Source organism: Vidua macroura, chromosome 4 (assembly GCF_024509145.1).
Source record: "Vidua macroura isolate BioBank_ID:100142 chromosome 4, ASM2450914v1, whole genome shotgun sequence".
NCBI classification, from domain to species: domain Eukaryota; kingdom Metazoa; phylum Chordata; class Aves; order Passeriformes; family Viduidae; genus Vidua; species Vidua macroura.
Genome location: NC_071574.1, coordinates 20,629,179 through 20,654,088, shown reverse-complemented (window position 1 = coordinate 20,654,088; position 24,910 = coordinate 20,629,179). Strand labels below are relative to the sequence as shown.

Here is a 24,910-nt window from a genome sequence, read left to right as displayed (position 1 = left end):
TATAAAAATACAGATAGCCTCTCCCATCTTTCCAGCTTCTTTAACTGACTACTTCCTATCCTCTTAACTTTCAGATCTCCTAGTCAAAACTTCCTCCTGACCTTTTTTCCTTCCCAATGTTTCTCTTCCTTTTCCACAGCACCTGCAGTGAACTCTATCCCATCCAAAATCACAATTTTCTTACATTTAACTCTTCCTTTCTAATCAGCATTTCATAACCCCACCCATTTTCTAATGGCAACACAGCCCAGTCCCTAGTAAGTCCTTTATCGTCCTTGCTTCTCTTTGGATTCCCTACTACACTTCCTACACTCCAGTAAGGAGACAGATTTCAAAAGTTGGCAAATTTGGAAAGATGAAAGTCTTCCAGGATAACACTCTACCAAGTCTACAGATTTATAAAGGCAACTTCATTTAGCTAAGTGTTCCCTCCCACTATTTACTCATGTTGCTTCACGTATCACAAGTTTTGCAATGCTTATTTTGGGATAGTTTCTTCGAAATATACTCCCAACACTTATAATCTAATCATTTTGGTTAGAGTGACTACGTCAAAACTGTTGAGTTTTACTTTTATCAACTAAAAGATGCTAAAAAAAAAGATGACAAGAGACTTCTGATTTTTGGAGCAGTCAAAACTAACCTCATTTCCTTAGATATATTAAAAAAAAAAAAAAGCCAAAAAAAACAAAACCAACTTGGAGTCATTTTTAGGAGACATGAGTTCTGCTACAGTGCTGCCTGTTCCACAGCATCAGACGTAACAGGGTGGATATGTGGGAGTAACCTAAAACACATATGAATAAAAAACAATTAAGTAAGAAAAACTGAAGCCCTTCTTTCTATCCAAGGTATCAGTCTAAGCAACAAAAATAGACCTTAGTGAACAACTTTCTATTAGCTCTCAATTGATTAAAACTCCCCCTTCTGTTGCAGATGTTCAAGATCCGGAAGCAGTCTGTTACTAAACACCTTCATTTCCCTCCTAATGTTTTCTCTGGTATCAAACAAGGCATTTTGTCTTGTGCAACTAATTGCTCCACCTATTTCTAACAACAACTTCTCAAGTACCAACGTTCCTCTGATTGCAAATCAGCTCCAAAACATAACAGCTATGCAGACTGCAAATATAAACCTTACACATTTATTCAACAATAGTATTCTTCCAAGTCCAAAAAGCCTCTCATAGAAAAAAAAAATCACAGAGTGTTTGTTACTTTATCAAGAATTCAAATACAAAACACACGTAAGTATAATAATTTTGGAAAGTTTGTGTTGTCTGGGGGGGTTGTGTGCAGTTTGTTCATTAAAACATCGACACAGTGAGTTAAGAGAATTTTACAAGATAGATACTAAATTATTCACCAGTTATATGTTATTTCCATTAATTTTATTAGCTTTAGTGAATGAATGCTATGAATACACAAAATTATCTCAGGGGCAACAAAACCTGATTTAGGATCTCATTCCCTTCCTGAATGATAAACTGTTGCCTACTCCTCCACTAAAAGTGAATGAACCTAGATAAATATTCCCAAACCTGATTTCCATGTATCAAATCACAAAGCACAATCCTGAGCCTTTCATGGGCTAGCATGCATTTGACTTTAAACCAGAAAAATCTCCTGTTCTAAATGGCAAGCTTCAGGGTCTACAGCTAGTTTTCCAGGCCCTGCCAAATCCTTAATCCAGGGTTCATCTAGTATTGCCTCCAGCATCACACTGGCAAGATAAGAAGGACTGCAAATATAAATGACCTAACAAGTGACCCAACAGAATTTCCATTTCTCACCCCATTACCTTCTTTTTATCAGCCAAAGGGATCAAAGGACTGGAAGAAGCACCCTACCCTGAATTGCTGTAGCCTGGGGAAAAAAATACTGTATTTATTCTGAGTTTATTCTCACATAAGCAAAAGAATACAAATAGGCAGCTTATAGGAAAGCATTCCAGAACTCACACTACAGAATTATTTATGGACACACTGTTTGAGGGACCCACACAGCAAGGGCAAAATTAGTCACTCTAAGAACAAAGCCAGGGCAATTTTCCTTTTTTTTTTTTTTCATAAAATATAAGGAAGTGCAAACTACCTATGAATCATCTGACCTACAGGATGATCAACTCGAGCTACTGATTTTTATTCACTAGTCATAAATTTCAAGTTCAGTGAATTAGCTGTCCATTAACTGTGTCCCTTAGAAACGTAATCTAAAATTTTCAGTTTTCCTATTGTATGTATTACTTGCATATGCTAACCCAAGAAGATATATGCTACAGCTGCAAAAATATTGCCTGTGCTAAGGGCATCTCCCAAGATAAAAGACATGACTGTAATCTTCTAGGGCATAGCAGATAGTCAATTAAAGTAATTTACCCTTTTTCTGAGGAAGTACTTTCTTTTACCAATACTGCACAGAAAACTCTTTCCACTTAAGTATTACTAATTCCATGAAGGCCCCTCCTTTATTTAAAAATCAAGTGTAATAAAATACAGACATTAGATCAGCCACACTAGCTCAGATAACCCTCTAACATGTCTCCATCAATGGTAACTAACTTGCATGTTCCCCTGAACCCTGTCCTTGTGCAGGGAAGAGATCCCAGTATGCAAGCAGAGTACGTTTTACCACCTCTCCCAGCTCTTTCAGAAACACTTGTTAAGAGTCCCGGTGGCCTCTCCACCCTCTCACGCTTCTACTTCCCACCTGCCATCACTGGATATCACAGGAACCCCCTGTAAACCACCTCCTTTCTCTGGCACACCTGATCTGTGAAGTAGGATGGGGAAATATAAGAGACTGTGTGTACACATGGAGATGATCCCAGCTCCTGTGACTTTACAATTTCTGCCCAACACAGCACATTTGCAGGCAGAATGACTGGGCAGAGCCCACAGGCAAAGCAAGTGAGTTGGGAGCATAATGAGGGTGCCAAAGGAGCTCTGCTTATAATTCCCTTTGACTCCCTGTCCTTCAATACTGGACTCATCTCTTCCAAGTATCAAAGGCCTTTGAGCATCTGACACACAGGGGTGGTCATGGATGTCATAAAGACAGAGTCAGACTCCTCTTAGTGATGCCCAGGGAATAGAGAAGTGCAAACTGAAATACAAGAAGCCCAAGAAAAAACTTTGTTCTTTTTTTAAACTATAAATCTGGACAAACACCTGGACAGGCTGCCAAGTGAAGCTCTGGAGTCTCTACCCTCAGAGACACTCTAAATCAAACTACACACATCCCTGGGTGAAGGGATGCCATCCCTGACCCTGATTTGAGCAGAGGTGTTGGACCAGATCATCCCAAAGGTGCCTTCATGCACCAGCGACTCTGTTTCTCTGTTAATATTGATTAACATACTGTGAGAGCTAGCAGGGAGCATTCATGAGATTTTTCACAGGATTGTTTCACCTTGTTAAATCCCTGACCTCTCTCACAGGTTCACAGAATGACAGGCACTGAAGATACATATAAGTATCTTCACCACAAGAGAGTTACTGCTTTGGTGGTGGCACTATAGGTGGTGACAAAGATTCTAGTAGCCCGCATGCACAAACAGAATGAGTGGTTTACTTCAAGAAGACTGTATAACAATCTTGCTGCAGCACTCACCTGTATTCAGAACATGGAAAATATGGTCATGAACAGGAAAGTAAAATGTAAAAGTCATAATAAAAAAGAAAAATAACCAAGCTGCTTTTGCTTGACAAATATATCTATCTATTTAAACTATATTTATGACTAGGGTATATTTTAACATATTACCAGATATTTCTGTGCAGAAAAAAATCTTTCCCTTCATGTGGAAAAAGAAATCCATTAAAATAATATCAAATCTAAATGATGAGCAGCTTCAGAACAAGCTACCTCTTACATTAACTGAACTAGAAAAACTATTTGGAGGATGTAGTAAGACTAGCACAAAAGTGTGTTTTGTTAGAAAAATCCATCAACTGCCTGTGCTTTACACTTCTATTTTTATTCTCAATAAATAGCTATGTTTTTCTAAAAAATATTAAAACAGAAAACTAAACACAATGCATTATAGGGGACACCTACCTGTAGTTTTAGAAGTTCAGTGTCCTGTAAATTAGTTCAAACGACACTTAGAGCAAATACTCCTACAAGTCTTCAGAAGAGAAAACATCAGATACCAAATTTGCACTGGTTTTGGATAGGAGAGAATTAAATCTTTTCATATCCGCCTGCTTTTATGATGCTGTGTTGTGGATTTGTGACCAAATCAGTGTTATCAACACAGCAAGATATGCTTTAGCTATTGCTGAGCAGGGCTTGCACAGTTGCCAAGGCCTTTTCTGCTCCTAACACTGCCCTGCCACTGAAGAGGCTGTGAGTGAGCTAGAATTTGAAGGGGGCACAGTTGGAACAGCTGAACCCACCTGACCAAAGGGATCCAGCCATATGGATGCTGTGTTCGGCAGTTCAAGCTGGGAAGGAAGAAGGAAGGGAGAATGTTTGCACTCATGGCATTTATCCTCTGAAGTACCCACAAGGTGTGACAGAGCCCTGATTCCCAGGGATGGATGGATGGATGGCTGGCTGAATACCTATCCACCCCTGGGAACTACTGAATGAATTCCTTTGTGTGTGCAGCTTTTGCCTTCCCTGTTAAATTGTCCTTATCTCAGCCTGCAAGTTTCCACACTTTTTCCCTTCCACTTCTCCTTCTGCTGCCAGAGGGAGTAAGCCTGTAGCTGAGGGGTGCAGTTAACCCATAAAAGCACAGAAAGAACTAATTCTGTTCTAGTTTTGCTACACAACAAATACATCCCCCCACTGTCATGATGATTCTCTACCTTCTGCCTGTATAAATATAACTCAATTCAATTTAAATAATTACTCCAATGTTAGATTAACAGTTTACCTTTTTCTGGGCCATGATTATGTCCTTAAAGAAGAGCATAGAACATCACAGCATAAGCATTAAGCCACATCTAAATTAATTTCTGTTAGTTACTTGATCTCAAGAATTAATTCAAAGTGTTTAACAACCGCAATCTGATTTTCACAAGCCCTTCATTTGTTAAGAAACACACATTACACTACAGACATTAATTTCCCACAGGGTAGTTACCCAAAAATCTTCTAGCTGAGTTGACCTAAAAAATCACAGCCAAAATGCTTAAATCCCTATCTGCCACTTCCATTTTTTTATTCTATTAGAATGTGAAAGGCACTTTATCCATGCTAAATTAGAAATATAAGACTCAAATCACTAAGTACCTATAGTCAGCAGTTTACTTCTATCTAGATAGCACTGTTCAGCCAAAACAGTCCTGACAGTTCTTGCTTTAAGTGGCTTCCATAGTTTCTTTTCAGAACAGAGCACAACACCGAATTCATCTCAAAAGGGGAAATTTTGTTACTTTAGTATCAATCTAGTAATAAATTAATGCTGTCAAGTCCACTTCTCATGAAGGGTGAACCATTGCCTTACATGGTTTGCTTGAACAGTTCAGTAACAATTGATGTTCCTAAATATTCTCCCTCGAGAAGCCCAGCATAGCAGAGATCAATTTGAATTAAGCCAAAATACCATAATTCAGTGACAGAAAAAGAATAGCACACCTATTTTCATTACGACAAAGTTTTTATGAACACCACAGATACCAGAGATAATACACCCTTATAGCAAGTTAAAAACAGGTTGTAGCTATTCCAAGCACACATAATATTGCTCGTTGTAAAGAAGGTTGTGCAGAAGACAATAAAGAATTGTGTGCATTTTGCTTACCTACTTCAGATTTGTGTAACAGTCTTGGCATATCTGAAAAAGGCTGTTTTGTTTGAGGGGTTTTTCAACCTGAACTGAAGCCCTGAGAACTCCCCCTAACCTTTCATTCACTGCCTTTCCAGGGCAGGCTGTTCAGGCATTAATAATTAATGCAAGTCTGCAGAAGGAGAGCATACCCCACAAGGTTTTCTCAGGCCTTTACAGGTCACGTTTATGGATCACAAAAAAAAAAAACCACATTCAACTCCACTTTCAAATCTACTCGTTGGTCACCCTTTGAAACTCATTCAATTCAAGGATTTTCAATAGCAGCTTCCACCTCAATCCAAAGGATCAAAGACCTGGAAGAAGCACCCTACCCTGAATTGCTGTAGCCTGAGGACAAAAAATACTGTATTTATTCTCATATAAGCACCACCTCATGTATTAGCCACACACTGCATAAAAATCACAGCTTCCAGAAGGTCAATGTTAAAGTAACCTCAAGCAAATATGAAAATTACTTGAATTCTCTCTAGACTAGCAGCCAACCTAGTCTGATTCATACTCTGAGCTTAATCACGCATCATCAAAATATCATACAACTCAACATAAGCAAGAGGAACATAAAAAAAAACATCTTAGCCCTTATTCATGTACATTCACTGAAGTCCATGGGGGCACAGGATCCTGCTGTTTCTGTCACGATGTAGCAACTGGATTAAAACCGGTGCTTGATAATAACTAAGAGTGCTCAGGTAACATTAAAAATAAAGTTATCTGTGAGAAGCAATAAGCACACTTTCATGAGCTACAGATTTGGGTACGGCCTGGTAAGGTACAATATCAAACACAGGAAGAGATTTGAATACAGTGGTTTGGATAATAGCTCCATCACTGTATGTACCATTTCTGAAGTATACTAGAAGCCTGACTATTAACTACTAAGCCACCCCAAATCACTTAGGTAACAAAACTGAGGTGGAGTTACATACACACAATATCCAGGACACCAGCCAAAATTTAGATCCCACATACTAATTGGATAATTACCACAGATGTTCTGGCCATAACACACTTTCATTAGAGACATCTGCTTTGACTTTCTGCTCCCTCCAGACACACTAGGAGTCTCAAATATTTGCAGTTAATCTCTCTTTTGCAAGCATATTTCTGTGTCAATCATTTACCTTTATTCTATATTCCCAAAATGTCAGATGGCCCTCTCTATACTAAATTAGTAATTATTTTTTTTTTAATGTTTAACTAACATACTCAACTAATTCCATTATCAAATTGAATTCCTGCCCATGAAATACTAATACTGCCCTGTATTCTGACACTCTGTTTTGCATTCACTGTTCCTAATTTATGTTGTACACAAACATTTACTGAGATACTCGGTACTTGGAGCATCCCCACTTAACAAGCATAGGACAAGCGTGAGAAAAGGGGGATTTTCGCTAAGCATCAGCACTGGATAGATAAGCAAAAAAAAAAGCTCAGTAAAAACCTTAGTAATATAGTATCAGCATGCATCTTGAAAAATTATCTTTAGGCAAGGCAAAAAATTAAACTGAAAATCTACAAAGGAAATGAAGCAAATTTTGAGGTAACTGCAGTTATCCAAGTGCATGATAGGCAGCATGGGAGAAAACATGAATACAATTATTTGACAGCTTGGCAACAGGGTCACTGTTAAAGCTGAGAAGAAAAAGGCAGGGATGTCCTCAGGCCTCAAAAGTCCCTGGTTTTATAACTAATACATAGGAACCACAGGAAAGATGCAAAGAAAGAAATGGCACAGCCAAAGCAACAATCCAGAAAAATAAGTTGTGCTGCTCTAATTGGGCTGGCACAGGTCAGCAAGGCTGCTTTGCTCCAGGCAAAGGGAGCTGACTATGCAGCACTGAAGGCAAGCACAAAAGTTTTTACCTGCAAAGGTGAAAAGTTGAAGCTGAATTTAAGAAGCAAGAAACAGGCAACATTTAGAGAAGACTCAAGCGTGAGAAACTGAAGAGAAAACTGTGCTGAAGAGTGCCCAGAGAAACACAGTCCTGCAGTGTTCACCCACTGAGACAAGAAGTTGAAAAATAAGGGTTTTTTAGTTAAGTAGCACATAGGCTGATAGACAGGCATGGGCAAGGGAGCAGTTGTAAAGACAACTATTTTCCTTGTGAAGACTAGCAGAGAGGCAGAAGGGCAGATGTGCAAGAGCCAAGTAAGTGGGCAGTCTTAATCCACTGCACATATGCAGCCATATTTCTAGACAGAGTGAAAACACACGTATGCATACAGTACAGTGTAGCTCATGACTTGGAATTTCGCAGTGTGATCCAGACGCTCCCGCCATTCTCTCAAGTTTTTTTAACTTGAAGTAATGCACAGTTACTTCCATTCATATCACCCTTCATGACTATCTGGTCTTAATGACTTTAATTTGCTAGCACTTAAAAATCACTATCATACATTAAAAAAATTTAACATTTTGTCTCTGTACTGATAAATGTGATATTCGAGATACTCAACTTTCCATATTAGCCAGTACTATGACAAGTGATGGATAATTCTGTTGCTCACACACATCTCACTTTCCCTTAGTTCCAAGTTCTGCTACACATGAAGTCTCTTCTACCTGCTGTTTTGTCTCCTAAACCTCTTACAGAACTTAGAGTGATTTGCTGGTGTGATCTTTTTTTTCTTTTTTTTTTAAATGGTAAATCTAATTCTCATTGTGTCAACTATCCAGGTTGACATTCTTTTCATTGGTCTTGCAGGACTGCATATTTCAGACCATTCAGGTCTTTTGCCTGTGCTGATTCACATTTCTCTTTCTTTTTGTCTGTCTTACACATTGGAAAAGAAAAACCACCTAGGTAGAAACAGCAGGTGAAGCATAATTTCTACCAACCTTCTGAGCCATAGTTACCTAATCTGTATGTTATGTCAAAAGATTTAAATTTATTAACTCATGAGTTCATTGTTGGAGCATTAGAATGACCAGAGTTTATATACAGTGATACCCATCTCTTTAAATTGCACTACTATCAATACTTCTCATTTGGAAAGGGTCTATTATACTGCACAGGCTAACAACATGAAACTGCTCAAACACATGTCCTGAATTGCAGTGATCTCCAAACCACAAAACAGCTCTCCAAAACCATTTCTGGTGAAATGGTGCCCTCTTGTAGCAGGAATCAGCCACTGCAAGAACAGCAGCTTTGTAAACACGTAATTGGCAATCCATCTTCAAGCATTTATTTCACATCATTATTTACAATACTATGAAATGGGTATGTTTGCAGAGTTATTTTGAAAGATTTTTTTCTTCCCTAAATTTCATTCACACACAACACTAGTCTTAGCCAGAATATAAATTATTTTCAGCACATCACAAGTTAGTTAAGCCCACTCCTAGGGAAAGCAGTGGTCTTGTTTGTAGGTTTGATACATATTCCCAGTATTTAGGAGGTCAATCTATCCAAGCTTTTACCTTTCATCTTCGAAACAAGAACAGACAATTATGCAAGAATTTTCTGCTGACCAAGATGTTTAGCATAAAGAACAATTTCTCAGATGCTGGGTTTTTTTTTTACTTCCTGCCTCCAGTGAAAAATCTCGCACCTCTTCAGTGAGACTTTCTGGCTCCTCACTCCCAGTCCCTCAGCAGAAGCAGTTCACACTGCCTGCCAACAAGAAAAAGATCACATACAGGGGCAAAGATACAGGTAGACAGTTTCTTCAGCTTCACAAGACATCTGGGTGATGCCAGAAAACCAGCATCCACAGCCACGGCTGCTTGCTCAGCGCCTCAGAGCAGAAGTGCACAGCAATGCTGCCCTTGCCACAGGGGCCTCTGTTCTCCCCCAGGGATTTTCTACCCCTTAAATGTCTGTGGTTCATTTTTCTCCAGAACTGAAAAAAATGAATACAGCCATGTGACTCATGTTGTCATGAGCCAGCCAGCCGTGTGACTCATGTTGTTCTATCTAGCCACTTAAGAAAGATAAGGTTTCTTATAATGCTTTGTGTAGTAACACCAATTCTTTACCTAGTATTTATTCTTCATTAGCATCATTCATTGGTAGCCATCTGCTACTGTGGTGTCGAACACAAATTGATTGTGACAAGTATTTTGAAGAGGCATTTTTCCTGTTCAAATACGTATTATTATGAACATTCAATTTCTTCCTTTTTTTAAATTTTTTATTTTTTATTTTGCTTCCAGGAAACTGTTTCTTTCTTTTGTCTTCCGGTTGTTTCTGGGGAGGAGAAAGTACAGAGGGTGTTTTCAGGTTTGGTTTTGTTTGATTTACTTCCTAAACCTCACTTTTTACTAAAAAAGCCCTATTTTCTTAAAATAGGAAGACAATATCCATATATACTGGGGGGGAAAGCAGGAATAATTTTATCTTCCCTCATGAGCATGCTCTCTAATCCTGTTTTAGAAGTCTGTGATTGTAATACCAATAAGCATAAACAAAACATGTTGATATGGGGACAATCTTGCTAATGGCAGTGGGGGAAAAAAGCTCAAATTTCATAAACAAAACACAAGAAGGGATCAGACTACCACCTAATCCCATCCACACTTCGCCAACTTCCTGCTGTGCCTGGATTGTCACCTTCCCATTGCCATCATTAATATGGAGCTAAACAGAAGGAAGTGCAATAGCATCAGCGTAGCCTAGTATTTAAATAAACACAGATCTGCCTAACAGCTTGGGTCTAAGAACCCAAAAAAAGGTTCACAGGCCTGAGCCAGGATTAATCAGTATTTTAGGGCATGAATTCCATTTGCATAATGCTTTGTATACCCACGTGAAACAGCATCTTTAAATATCATCATGTTCTTTCTAGCTTGCAAAAATTACATGTTATTCACTGATATTTGCATGCAAACTTCCTGCAAAAACAGAAAAACATGAAAAACTCCAAACACAACCAAATTACTAACATATGTCAGCAAGAAACTCTTCCCATAAAGTACACAAACTTTTTCACAGCACCACACCCTGCAAAAAATTACTTTTAATAGCTGAAGCTGAGCCTGGATCACATTTTGGAAGCCTGAGACAGCTCCTGCCCTCCTTATTAATGTTGTGAGGTCACTGCTTCTCACTATAGCTACACCAACCAGAGAAAAACAAACTTATGGATGTGGGAATAAAACTCACCATGCTGTTCATTTTAGAAGAGGACGAGCTTGCTCTATGCTTCCTTAGGCTGTTAAGCTCTTCTGCATTTCCATCCTTCGGTTTTATGATTAGCCGGCTGCCCCCAGCAGTGCCTTCTGAAGAGGACCTCAGTCGTTTCTCAACAAATCTGCCTTCCCTGTATGGACTGAGGCTGTTGGCAAGATCAACTACAAAGAGAGAAACAATCAGCAATTGTTACAGGGAAGTGCTTTCTACAAGTATTTTCTTAATGAGAACACTGCTTTGCCTGAAATAATTACACTGAAATCCCATGAGAAATGTTCTGTGGAAAGCAGACCGTGCTTACCTAGACCAATGTATCACCTGGACCCCCAGTTCCCTGTTCAGCTCCAATGACAGGCATGCTCAGCACACCACAGCCCAGTCCAGGGCTCCTCATAGAATCCAGAAAGACTCTTTGATCCATCTTTTTCCTTCTCCCTTCATCATAGGACACTCCCAAATTGCTGAAAGTAAAATCTACCAGAGAAACTATCACTTGCCCAGTGGTGCCAACCTGCCTTACCCTAGGCCCAAAGCCAAGCCCAGCTTTTGAAGGGCTATGTGACAACTTTGTTACCCTGGCATAACAGGGATGCACATCAGTTTCCATTTCTGTTTAGCATTCCTAGTTTAGCCTTACACCTGCACCCTCCATCAGCCTGCAGTCAGTGGGCAAAATCCCAGTCCAGTTAAAACAATAACACATGGAAAAGAGGAGAAAAAATACATTTTGACATATCAGGGCAAATTTAGAAATGGGGACAGATAAAAGAGTAGTAGTATAATAAATGTCATACATACAGAAAATTTTACCTTCTTTTGCATTTTGCAAGAGAAGAGAGATTTTCTCTAAAGGTTCTCAAAAAAATCCATATCACATAAAAATACATAAAGGTATACTAAGAAATATATGGCACATCCAACCTGTTCATACATCAATGTCACATTCACAATGCTATCTATAATATCAGCTATGAGACCAGGTACAGAAGAGAAAATATCTATTACCAAAGAAAATGCACAGAAGTATTTTGTATTCACATCTAGGTTCAAATACTGTTTTAGAAAACCAAATGTTCAAACCAGTCTGTTTGCAACAGGTATAAGTACTTTATAACCATATCTTGCTGATTGCCATGTAAGCTTTTTCTGTATTTAACTCATTTCATATGGCAGGCTTTTGTCTTATTTTCACTGGTTCCTTTGTACGCTTGGGGAATTTCTAATTTGAAATACATTCTTCACAGCACCAGAAAAAAAAAAGTATTTTGAACACCACTAAAAAAACAGAACAATTAATCATCAACTTTTATATAGCGCAGTATTAGCTCTAGTGTTTCTGTGAACAGGAATCCAATTTACAAAAATCTCTCTATCACGATTTCAACTCCCTTTAGCTGTTTTACTGAAATACAGACTAAATATCAAACTGTCAATGCATGAGTTTGAAATGAAGTGGGTATTTCTAAACATGCCTCCAAGCTGCTCACTTGGTGTTCTGCAGTACACTCATGCAAGACAGATTCAGAAATAAGAGCTTTTACAGATGAGACAATGTGGCAAGGAAGACAAACTGAGTGTTCAGGACCAGTAATATAGATAAATGGGAATATTTTTTCCCCCAAAGTGACTGAGTGAAAGTGGAGCCCTCTGCTGAAAGCTAATTCAGTGGATTAATTTGAGTTTCTATTGTCATTTATATACAAGATACCCAAGTAAGCCTAGCAGTGACTAATAATTCAAAAAGCAAGATTGCTTTTGATTGCTTATAATCTACATGTCTAGATAAATATCCAAGTAAAATGATGGGTGTGAATTTATATGAGCTTATACTTACCATCATTCATCATCTAATACAATCACTACAAATGCTGTCTTGTTAACTCTCAAATTTTGCCCCCTCCACATACAGCCTCAGGATTAAGCAAGAAAGCACCAGTCATTAAGCTGTCTTGAGAAAATCAACTGTCAGAGATAAATGTCTTCTGACAGGTGTCCTTCACTCAAGGGCCTGGTGCCTTATTTATCTGTATCTCTATAGATTGGGATTTCTAGGCACAGTCTTTCCACTTAATCTTATCAGTACTCCAAATTACTCTTCATAAACTACAGACCCAGCGTGAAATTTAGATGGTAATTAACTCCCTCAGTTTCATAGATGCCAAAATGAGAATTTGACACTTATTTCAGATGGAAGCAGAAACAGGATCTCTCATACTTTGACAAAATATCCACTCTGAGCTATTCTATAACATCAGTTGAATAGAGAAAGCAAGACTCTAGAAATTTCTAAACCCCGATCAATATAAAGTAAACTGTATTATTTCCCATAATCAGACTACAGGAACATTTGTTTCTCTGGTGATGCTGCCATCCCAATTTATGGAACCCCATGGCTCAAGTCCAAAATAGCCATGTCTCAAGGAATCGTAGCTTCAGCCTCTAACACAAGCTGGGAATTTGCATTCGTAATTCATTTTCTATTAAGCAAAGCATAGCCATGAACAGCACTGATGGGTGTTTGCAAACTCTAAAACACAAACTCAAAAAAAACCACAGACTTTGCCTTTAATTCCTACAGTTCTGGGGGAAGACACAATTTCTACTTTCTGAACTTCATAGTTAGCACTTGCAATTCTAAAAAACACTTTATGACAAAACAGTCATTATAGAAGAAGTGAGGCCAGCCCACTCAAAACCCACCAAACTCAAAAATGAAAAGACCATGAAACATACCTTTAGGATGGTTTGATTCATAACCCTGTTGTGTTTTAAAGGACTGAGGTTCAGAACATGGAACAGTGTTAGACCCCACTACAGGAATTGTGTCTCTCATGTGCTTGCATGGAGTGCTTTCATCTCTGCTGCCACTCAAGCCCCATGCCTTTGGAGAAAGTGTCACTGGTTCTTCACTTTGCTGTAACATCAAGGTTTCTAAATGTGCATTTTCTGAGTTATTTTTTTCTATGTGCCTGGCATCATTAATATATAGTCCATTGGCTTGCAACAGTACTTTTGTTTGATTAGCAACTGAGGTTTTGAATAAGGTACTGGATTCTACGCTGCACGAGCTTGCATGACTCACAGGAGATACACCAGCAGAATGGCCAGCACTTTGCACAGTATCTCTCTCCCTCACAGGAGCAGCAGCAGGATTAAAGAAGATTTGAGCGGTAGAGACATCATGGCCAAAATCCTCTGTGAGCAGTGCCCCAGGCCCACTGCTGGGCAGGGCATCAGCCTCTGAAACAGAGTCCTCGGTCAGAGCGATGAAGTCCGAGGGGGTCTGGGCAGCTGTGAGGTCAGCCGAGAGCAGCGGGGACTGCAGGGAGCTGCCCATGCACTCCGTTGTCTCAGCCGAGCATGGAGGAGATGACTTGGCCATCACAGGTTCACTCTCCACATAGGATTTAACTTCCAGCAAGCACCGGGGCTGCTGCACAGAGGAAACCGACTGACTCTCTGGAACTGGTTTGGAAAATCTGTAGTGTGATGAAAAAGATTTGGTGAGAAGTTTTCGTGTGGACTGTTTGACAGAATATCGGCTTCGCTCTTCTGCAAAGCCCGAATCATCACACTCATTCTTCCCAGAGCTTATGCAATTGATAAAGACATTCTTATTAGCTGAGGGCTCCTTTCCCTTTTCAAAATCATCTGTCAAAGACCTTGTTATCTTCTTGTTACGTGAGCTGCCAAAGCCAACTGAATGCCTTCCTCTGCTTTTTATGTGCTCGTCTAAGCTGAGTTTTTGAAAAGTGCTAAGAGAGGACTGGGCACCATTTGAGATGTTAACATTTTGACCTGCTGAATCAGGCTTCTGCTCACTCCCTTTCTTGTTATGGAAGCTAATGGAAGGAGTGCGGAAAATACTCCGGCGCTTTCCTGTGCTCCCTGAGCTGGAGTTCGTGCTGGATGGGGAGGAGGTGTGGACACCAATGGCATTGGCAGAAGAAGGCGAGGAAGGAAGGGAGTCGTGTCTCCGGCTAACACTTCTCCTGAATATTGGCAAGCGAGATACAAGAGTCGATCGTCTGGATCCCGAGTCCCCCATCAGGGCACAAAAGGTCCGTGGTTCTTCACAGCCAATAAAATAACCTGGGATGAGAGAAAAATAAAGGGGGGGGGGGGGGGGGGGGGGAAGAAGATAAATTATTCAGCTTCAAAGATCACTCAAACAGATTTGTCAGTCAGCCTAAATACATGAGATGTCAACATCAATTTGTTGTACACACATTACTGAAGACTTGTAGCATTTCAAATTGATGTTCAATAGCCAGCACTGAAAACTGAGCAAACATGGCTTAAAATACTCTACTGACAAAAGATACAATTTTATATACAGTATTGTACAACAGTATTGTATACTGTTACACTGGGTAACAGTATAAAATCTAAATGCTAAAAGATATACCAATATATCACCCAAATGTCCTTGTTTTTAAGTTCTTCTTATAAACTGTAAGTGCTCTCCAAAGATAGTTGATTTTTCATTTTCTGAGTAGAACAAATCATTATTTTGTATTTCTAAATGTTCATATTTTTGCATGAAAAAAGAGGATATAAATTTCTCAATCCTCACTGAACTTTCAGTTGGATTTTAATTACTTTATGTGCTTTTGTTAAAGGCAGTATCACCTTCCAGTACAGAAAATGATGGCATTGCAGTCCAGCCAAAATATGCAACACCAAAAATTCTTCCTAAAGAACTGTAAGTTCAAGGAATTTACTGTCAAAATATGGCATGATGTTTCTAGATTTGAACTGTAATGTTTCCTTTGAACACCTTTCTGAAATCCTCCTCCTCTATTTGCTTATAGTTAGCTCATTTTTCATGTTTTTTGAAATTAGTGAGAAGTGCTTCCATGCACAGGCACTTGGCATTTTTTTATAAATATTTAAGCAAAATTTATTTTGATCAGCACTGTAGATGTACTGGAAGAATATTAATCTTTATGAAATATATACCAGTTCTATCTCCTTTTTGTTCTCGTTATAATAAACTACCACTGTGAAAGACAGGACCACAGAGAGACAGCAATAAAAACATGTAATATATAATCACAAGAACAGCAGAGGCTGTAGGAATTATTCCCCAATGTAACTTCATGAGCTGCTGGTGTTCAGCACATAAAAATAAACTCCAAGTCATCTGTCTAGACAATGTTTGTATGTCAAGTGCAAAAACAAAGTAATTCATCTAATGAGCAATTTAATATATGTTATGTGGCTCAGCAAGTATCTGTCAGCAATATATATATTTAGGCAGTGCATACATACACACAAATATATATAAATGGAAACAGAATAATTAAGTATTAATAAAACTACAATACATTTTATATAATTGTGAAGGAATGGGTAACAAGCTCAAAGACTGTTTCTGACTAGAGACTGAACTGCACTTTTCTGCTGTTAACATTTCTTTTTAAATGCTAGTACAGCTCCACTCTGAACATGCAGTGCCAAGCAGTCACACTATTCACAAGCATCAGGAATCAATAAGCAATTTTGTAGTTTAGGATGAGAAAAACAGCTTGGGAATAGTCACTAATTGCAAGAAGTCACTGGTGATCTCTGGTGGCAAGCTAAAGCCTGACCTAGACAACGCCCAGGTTCTGTGACTGAAATCCCAGTAACAAAACTGGGGCAAAATTGGCAATACAGGACCACACAGAGTTACCAGAAAAGCCTGACATCCACCAGTGCACTGAAGCACAGCCAGTTGTTCCATTTCACTGACAGGTATGAAAGTTTGCATTTAGACCACTAACGTAAGAGCAACTACAGGGGGGAAAGCGCAGAGAACAAAAGGTTCTGTGAGCTCCCACAGGTGCTGGTGTTATCCCAGCCTGTTCCACAACTCTGCCTACCGAAAAAAGGCTTTTGAAAGCCACATCAAACTCTTCATCCCCTCCCCTTCAAGCTTCTCTGGCTTCTTTAACCACTTCAAGACCCTAACTGTGTTGGGGTTTCTTTGCTGTAGTGAATCTCTACCTGCTGGCTTACTGGTACATATGGATAAGCACATACACACATGATTTTTAGGGATTGTGAGGATTCTTTCCTGTATTTTAAGGAGAGACCATAATTGCTGAAAAAAAAAGCCGTTTAGCATGCAGTTTTACAATAGCAGTAGATGAACAAAATACTTTTAAAATACCTTAAACCTCTATAGGCATTTAATGGGTGTATAAAACATTTGCTGCCGCTGTTCTCTCTCCTGCCCACAGCTTAAATTGTCACTTCACTGAAGAACTAATCCTAGTTTATAACTACAGAATTTTCCAAGCTGAAAGCAGAAGGAAGCAGAAAACTGAACAGAAAGCACACTCTGTAAATTGCACTGGGAATACATAGACTATGTCTAAATAATAATAAATTATTCCTAAAGAGTGACCCTGAATAAACACAGCCTTAGTCTTCCAGGTGGTAATACATTTTAATAGAATACATTGCGTCTTACAGCAGATAACAAAATGGCATTTATTCAGTTGGTTCCTCCTTTCCTGTCTCGTGAAGGAAGAACAAAAATAAACTGTTAGCATTCCTCTAATTGTCTAAGCAGCAGAAATCCTCACCCATAAAATATGAACTAAGTACAATACACCTTTTTCTAGGTCTACAACAACTATCGGATAATATTTCTTAAAACATACACCAGTGTGCAAATATACCTGTATACATGCATGCCCATATGCACACAGTGTTTGAATGTTGTGAATGTTCTAGTAATATTTTTAATATTAATGATTTAACAGAATTATATATAATTTATATACACACACATTTTGCACTGTTAACCTGTCAAAGTTTATCATTAAGTTAAAATGACAACTTTTCTACTTGCAACACAAGGAAAAATAACAAGTATTTCAAGACAGCAATACTTTCGAATACTACTGAAATCTGATATTCCATTAATTTTTTTTGCTTACAGCAGAGAAGCTATAAACTATCATATATGTCCTGTTATGACTAAATAGGAGATGTTTCCTTTCAGACTCCACATTTAACATGAGTGCTTGTACTTGCAACTTACAACAGTAGTAACCCTTACATGGCGAAATTCACTCCAGCTGCATCCTCTCTGCAAAACCATTAATTTTATTTATCTAAAATCCTTGTCCCTACTGGAATCATTCTTAAAACCTTCAACAGAGTAAAAAGAAAAGAGCAAAGATACCTTTGTTTAGGCTCCTTGTTTAGGACAAAATATGCCAGCACATAATGAGAATACTCAAGAAAACAGGCACACTATTCTGTATGGAGGTTTGAATCTTGATCAAATACACAGCCATTAGTTTGTAATACTTTCAAATTCTAAGATACAGTTACTACTGAAACTGAAGTGTTTACTCAGTGCTGAACAAGACAGACAATTTTTGCATTTTATTGAATGGATTTTTGATGCACATTCTTGCAGCTGGCATTACACAAGACAGATTTTGATATAATGACAGAAAATGACAAAGCTGCTTTGCAAACAACTGCAGGCAGAGTAATAGTGGATTATTTCAGAATATTCTCTTCCTCAAGAACTTGGCTACAGCTGAGAGTTTCTGAGCTCCTGTGCTCAGACCAATGGAAATGAGAAACCAAGTGTAAGCAAAATATTTTCCCTCTTAATAGAAATTTAGAAAGTTAGTCAGATGGAAATAGCTTCCTTTCATGTTGGTCTCTACCAAGACATTGCAAAACGCAAATTAATCTCAAAAATATCTTAACGTCACATATTTAATTGTCAGAGAAGACCAAGAAGTTCAGTTTTTTATAGTTTGGCCTTTTTCTTTCCCCACAACAGATCTTTGGAGGAACCATCCAGCTAATCCTGTAATATCAGGCCTTTATCTTGCCTACAGAAGTTGTCTGACTATAAAAAACACATAGGGTAAAAATTATACAGGCAGTTCTATATTGTATATATTACCGTATCTTGTCAAAAGAAAAAAATTGCTCAACTTTCAGACAATGCATGTAACTGCAGGGGAAAAAAACGCATGTGTCAAAACAGGCAAAATTGTCAAAATATTACACCAGTATCTCCAGAGGAATCTACTCCATCAATTCAACAGCTGAAAAATAAAATGCATTACTTTTTATTTCAGCTTCTGCCCAGCAGCTACTCTCACAAGCGTGCCAGAACTCAGCACTTTCAATAAACAGCAGTTCCTTGTGCTTCTGGTTTTGAACCCCAGCAGATGGAGCCATGGGTCTACTTTCTCAATAACTGCAAATATGAAAAAGCAACAGTCTGTGCCTTTTACATTTCTTACTGCCTGTGAGGGAAAATTTAGGAATCTAAATTATTTGTGAATTTTACCATTATCATAATTACACGTACACACCAAAAGACAATATATGTTTATTCAACACTGTAGTGTGTAGGGGGGTGCAAACACTCTCTTCATAAATAAACCAACCTGCTAATACCTCTCAACACTTTCTAAGCAAAGCTTTCCTAAAGAGGTTCTCCTCAAAGATGTAATTCCTAGAAATATTAAACAACATCTTCCACACAAGAAACAAAACTGAATTAGCCATCAAAGTTTAAACTGGGAGATGACACGACACATAGCTGAAATGCCTCAAACCTTCAATCAGAGCAGAATATCAATAAGCATCTGGAAGATTTTTAGACTTCACTCATAGTTTAAGGATGATGATACATTTTCTTTATTACTTAGAACTGGGAACTGTACAATAAAGGAGAACACACACAACTAAGATGTGCATCTTACACTGCGAAAATCCTGCCTCCATCCCTCATACGAGCACTACCATGCAGCAGGAGGCAAAGACCACCTCACAGACACAGTCTCTATAGACCAGCTGGCTCCAACCTTACACAGAAATTAAATTTGCCCCAGGATACTACAAATACCCACAAAACTACATGAAAATAAATGGTTTTAATTGTCGGTGTGTCAACAGAAGTCCTGATGAGCTGATACACTGCTAAGAAGCAGTCCTTCAGTCCATGGGGTAACATTATAGCCTGTGGCTCCCACCCAAATTGTTAAGCTTCCATCATTTGGATTCCAGCACTGCACTGTCCTCAGCATTTAAGCATTGCTGCCTTCAATAAAGTTCTACTATTATTTGTCTCTCTAGTACTTCTGTGACTTGGTTTTACCTGCACAGCTCCCAGAGGTCACTGTGTGTGATCAAGCCTGTCCATGAGCACAATGTAGGAGTCTAAAAAAGCCATAAAAATTAGCTTACATTTAAAACAAAACCTAACACCAGATAAATACTCAGGGCTTTAATGGTTACCAAGGACAATGCGAACAAATTAATAGGATCTTATTGAAAACACCAGCAAAACCAAATGCCTGAATAATAGAAGGCACTAGCTAGGAAAGGGGGGTTTGAAACACTCTGGGTTTGCAAATTAAATGAATGAAACTCCTTCTAATACATAACAGCTTCACTTGCTTTTGTGAATAACAATCTTCCCTTTTCCTTCCTTGTGCATGTAACCCTTGCAGCTTGGTACAGAGCTACAGAGTGTATTCTATGGAACAGCAGCCAGAGTCATTCTCATAGTCAAATTTTATAAGCTCCTACCACATCCACACCTGCTTGGAGGTTAGTTTTCTGAACAGTTTTTATAAACAACTGGAGAGTACCTAACACAGGGCACCAGACCTTTATAAGTTATGTATATGTCTATATATACGCTCATGTACAGCGCCACACTCTTATTCCCCTCTGTACTGAAAATGTAATTGGGCAAAAAAAGCTTTTATGTATCTGGGGAAAAAAATAACAAAACAAAACAAAAACCAGAAGAAAAACCCACATACACAAAAAATCCAGGAACACAGAATCCAATCACTGAGTTACCCTAAGGCAGGAGATAAAATTTCTTTCGGTTTCCTGCATTCTGCAGCCCAGGCCTATCTTTATCTTCACATACTCCTGTGCTTTCAGGAAATGAGAGAGGAAACAAGCAGATAAATTTGCAATAAAGAAGTCTGAAGCTACACAAATACATCAAAAGCCCAACTCCCATTTTGGATGGTCTTGTACCAGTTGAAGACAGTGACTTCATATATCCATAACTGCTATTCCCAGTGTTGTGATTAAATTAGAAGTGCAATCATCATTCCAAGACAATAACTGCAGGTAAGTTATCTATATATCCTCTTCTGACTTTAAGTTAGCCAGAAGGCAAACACTAGCATAAGACAAGTTACACACACCTCATTCTATCATTTACTATCACTGGGTATGTAAATTTATCCCACTTGTACCATGTGAACTGTGGCTGTACTAAAGGACAACCAGGGTAACTGATCTTTAGAAACCTAGAGGCCACAGTTCTCTCACATTTGAGCCAGCTCCTATTTCAAATGTCTCTGCATCACAGCAAAGGTTGTCTCAAAGCACTTCAGTATCATATACAAAATGACAGAAGGGTACCAATCTTACTCTCAGTCTTTACATACACCCAACAGCCAGTCGCTCTTCAGTAAGAGCTACTAGCAAAATACTGATTGTGTAAAGAAGATAAACTTTGACCCATTCAACAATCAGAAAGATCAGAAGTGGGGTATGGACTATACCACAGTGAAGAAGCAGTCCCATTCATGTTTTGTTGTGTTGTGTTGCTTTTCTAATGGAGGAGAAACATCCCTCTCTCACCTCTGTCACTCATCTGGATTCTGGAGAAGTTTACAATGCACTTCTTACAGCATCTAGTATTCACAATATTTAACAGTTCAATTAGAAACAATTACAAGTATAAGTAATAACCTGGAAATGCAAGCATCAAGGAGCATGAGCTTGCTTTGTGATTCAAATGCCATGGCATCAGCTCCCCCAGTTATCTTCCCCAGATATGCTTGCATACAATGAATTATTCACTTTTACCAAGTGAAGTGGACTTACACAGATCCTTGAGTACACATGAAAATTATACCATGAAGGGACAAAGAGAAATGGACTAATTTTGAGACATCTTGGGTGGACATAGAGATAACAGTCTGGGGACTGGAAAGGATTCAGGATGCCATCCTTCTTCCCTCATATTTTTCTCTCCTCTCACCTTCGTTCTTAATGCCCACAATTGTGTTTTTACAGTGCTTAGAGATAGCAGAAAAGCATGTTCAAACAACATGCTATTTGGACTTCACACTAAATAATAGTATTTAGTCATAAACATAGGACGTGTTTATATATAGACAGCAATTTGACTTTTGTCTGTGCTTTATTTTAACTAAAAGGGAAAAGTAACCTACAGACAATTAATGGTATTTTTTTTCTTTCATGCATGAAAAATAGGTGTAAGATGCCTACTAGAGCACATTGAAAAACAGCAGATCTAGCATTTGCCTCAGCCCAGGACATAAAGAGAGGAAGAGACTTTTTGCTAGCCATTTGCTCTGGAATTCGAGTGGAACAGATCACTGCTGCACAAGGCAGTTGGTATTCTCATGAGGAAAATACCCAGAATAACACAGCCCTAGCTCTGTGCTGTTCAGTGCATAAAAATTGTTGGTAGAGTGAAGCAAAGCACCAATATTGGCTACTATGCCCAAACGCATTCAAAGCATCTCTATCAGTGCTGCCTCCCCCCACCCCACCCAAAAAAAACCCAAAAACACAAAAATAACCACACACCAAAAAAATAAACAGCTTCCTGAAAATATTCTGCCATCTCACAAAACCACAAGACATTATAAGGGTCTCTAAAGCATAATCCATTTGATTTGCACAGTCAGTAGTCCATTAAAGTTCAACTTTAAGGTACTCCTTAAATCTGCGTCTCTTGCTCATTTCAAGTAACCACCTCACAACTGTCTCCGCACGGTGCAGTCCCAGCAGAGCTGCAAGTCTTTGTTCAGTGCTCTCTCTCCATTCCTCTTACCTTTCTGAATCACAGCTCCAATGTCAGCAGCAATTTACTTTTTATTATAAAGCTTCCTGCACATTTCCCAGTCTGGCCCCTTTTCAGTCTCAAGTGCCACCTGCCTCTGCTGTGTATGGCAACCAGCAAATCAGTGATAACAAGGGTTGGGATCATTTATTACCTCTGTCACTGGTTCAGTATGTGACCTTAACTGCATTAAAAAGGACCAAATCCTCATCTGCTGTAAATTCAACAGCTCCAATGAAGTAGATCATGCCGATTTAAACCATTTGGCCTTTCATCCTTATAAGCCTCAATCATCCCATCTGTAATTCTTCATTAACTCTTGCAAAAGCAACACTTGGACATGAATGATCCAATCACTCCCAGCACACAAACTCATAATTTAAGCAGATGTAAGCAGAGTTTTCTCTGTCTTTTAGCTTTTTTTTTTTTTATGCTGACCAAGGAGAGAATCCCTTAATGGATTACAATAAAAATGAATAAAACCCTAATAAATTAATCATGCAGTTCTGAAGAGCCATACGCCTGTGCTCCATTCCAGTTTCTCCCTACGTGTCTGCTTAGAGCTACATTAAAAACAGAGCACTGAGACAGATCCATGGTTTATCTCACATCTTCACAGCCAAAAAGGCAGGGTGCTAAAAACTCTTACGAGGGATCCACTGTGTTTATGTCCCATGGAAGTCAACAGCACCACTCACATCTTGAAAGAAGCATGTGCTTTTGAGTGAAAGGATTTTAAAAATACAACGTATCTGTGGCTATTATTATTCATGAAATAAAATGCAAAAACTTTGCCTAACACTAGGCAGTTTAATTTACAGACTGGCCTTTGATCAATAAAAAGGTAATCGTAGTGTATCACTGTTGAAGCTGTTGACTGCATTACCACAAAATAATGTAACAGCTCTTTTCCAAATTTCTCTAAGCTCAACAGAAAAGAACAATTCCCAACTCATGCCTTGAAAGAAATCTGGTGATGCAAAATCAACTGATAACACTCAGACTGAGGATTCAGATTGAATGAAAACTTCCAGGCAAGCTACTGCCAGCTTACTAACTCTAATGAAAGGGAACCACATGATTCCTGTTCCCTGCAGTTTTTACCACACATAAGATGTGTGCCTCATGGGGATGAATATTAAGCACATTCCTAATTACCATCCTCAATACTGTGTAATTCCATTATTTTAATTGCAAACTAACTGCTTACATTTCTTTATATGCTAATATACTCCACTGGACACTACTTATAAGAAGAATACATTTTTAGTAATCAAACACACTACATTTAGAACTAAATCATGATACTTATCATGTTCCACTTAAGACTTCCATGAACCTTAGCAAAGACTCAGGCAAGACCCCTTTTGTTATATTGAAATTATAATTATTTCTAGATTAAATTTATCACACTAATTTCCACCTGTCTTCTTGCTAATATAAACAATGAAAGAGAAGAACACTCCAGAGAATTCAATATATTCACATACTGAAATTCTAATTGCAAGTTGTTAATCAAACCTTAAAACACAGTGGCTCACATTTCTGTAGCATTGAGTATAGCACACTTGAAGATAACCAAGTGCCACAGTAATCCAAGTGTCACAGTAATGCCTGGAACCACATGTGCAAGTAAACACACACAAAGAAAAGACCTGCATTTTGTTTTGAAAACTGAAGGTTAACAAAGTCTAAGCATAAAACTGAGCCCACAAAGCAAACACAGAAAGAAATAAAAGAAATCAACTTATGTTGCTGTTCTTTTGAGAGTTTAAAAGTTTTTCTAAAAGTTTTTTATGCCTTCTGATGTTTACTTATTGAGGTAATTGGGAAATACCCATAGTTGTTTTTTGACACCTCTTTAATGCATTCAAGGCTGGAAACCTGCTCTATTTAGCTGTCTTTCAATCTGAGTTTTGTGTTCACACACAAGTGTGTGAAATCTGCTTTTATATCTCTGATTTTTGGAACTGAGAACCATATGGTATCTTGGTTTTGCATTTCTTATATCTTCTTAATTGTGCCTGCATAGCAATTAAGTTTGTGCATAAATTTGAGAAAATAACACATTCATTTGTTCTTAGTGTATAAA

The 24,910-nt window shown here is 38.4% G+C and overlaps 1 protein-coding gene across 5 annotated transcripts in view; it reads right to left on the bottom strand.

Annotated features, from left to right (window-relative positions):
- Positions 1-24,910, bottom strand: part of CCSER1 (coiled-coil serine rich protein 1) — a 607,763-nt gene that overhangs the window by 525,911 nt on the left and 56,942 nt on the right. For all 5 annotated transcript variants that reach the window (XM_053976370.1, XM_053976371.1, XM_053976374.1 and 2 more), the window contains exons 2-3: positions 13,674-15,032; positions 10,914-11,101 (exon numbers count right to left, since the gene is read on the bottom strand). In XM_053976370.1, coding sequence (XP_053832345.1) covers positions 10,914-11,101; positions 13,674-14,988 — 1,503 coding nt within the window. In that variant the 5' untranslated portion in view covers positions 14,989-15,032. The remainder of the gene's footprint in view (positions 1-10,913; positions 11,102-13,673; positions 15,033-24,910) is intronic.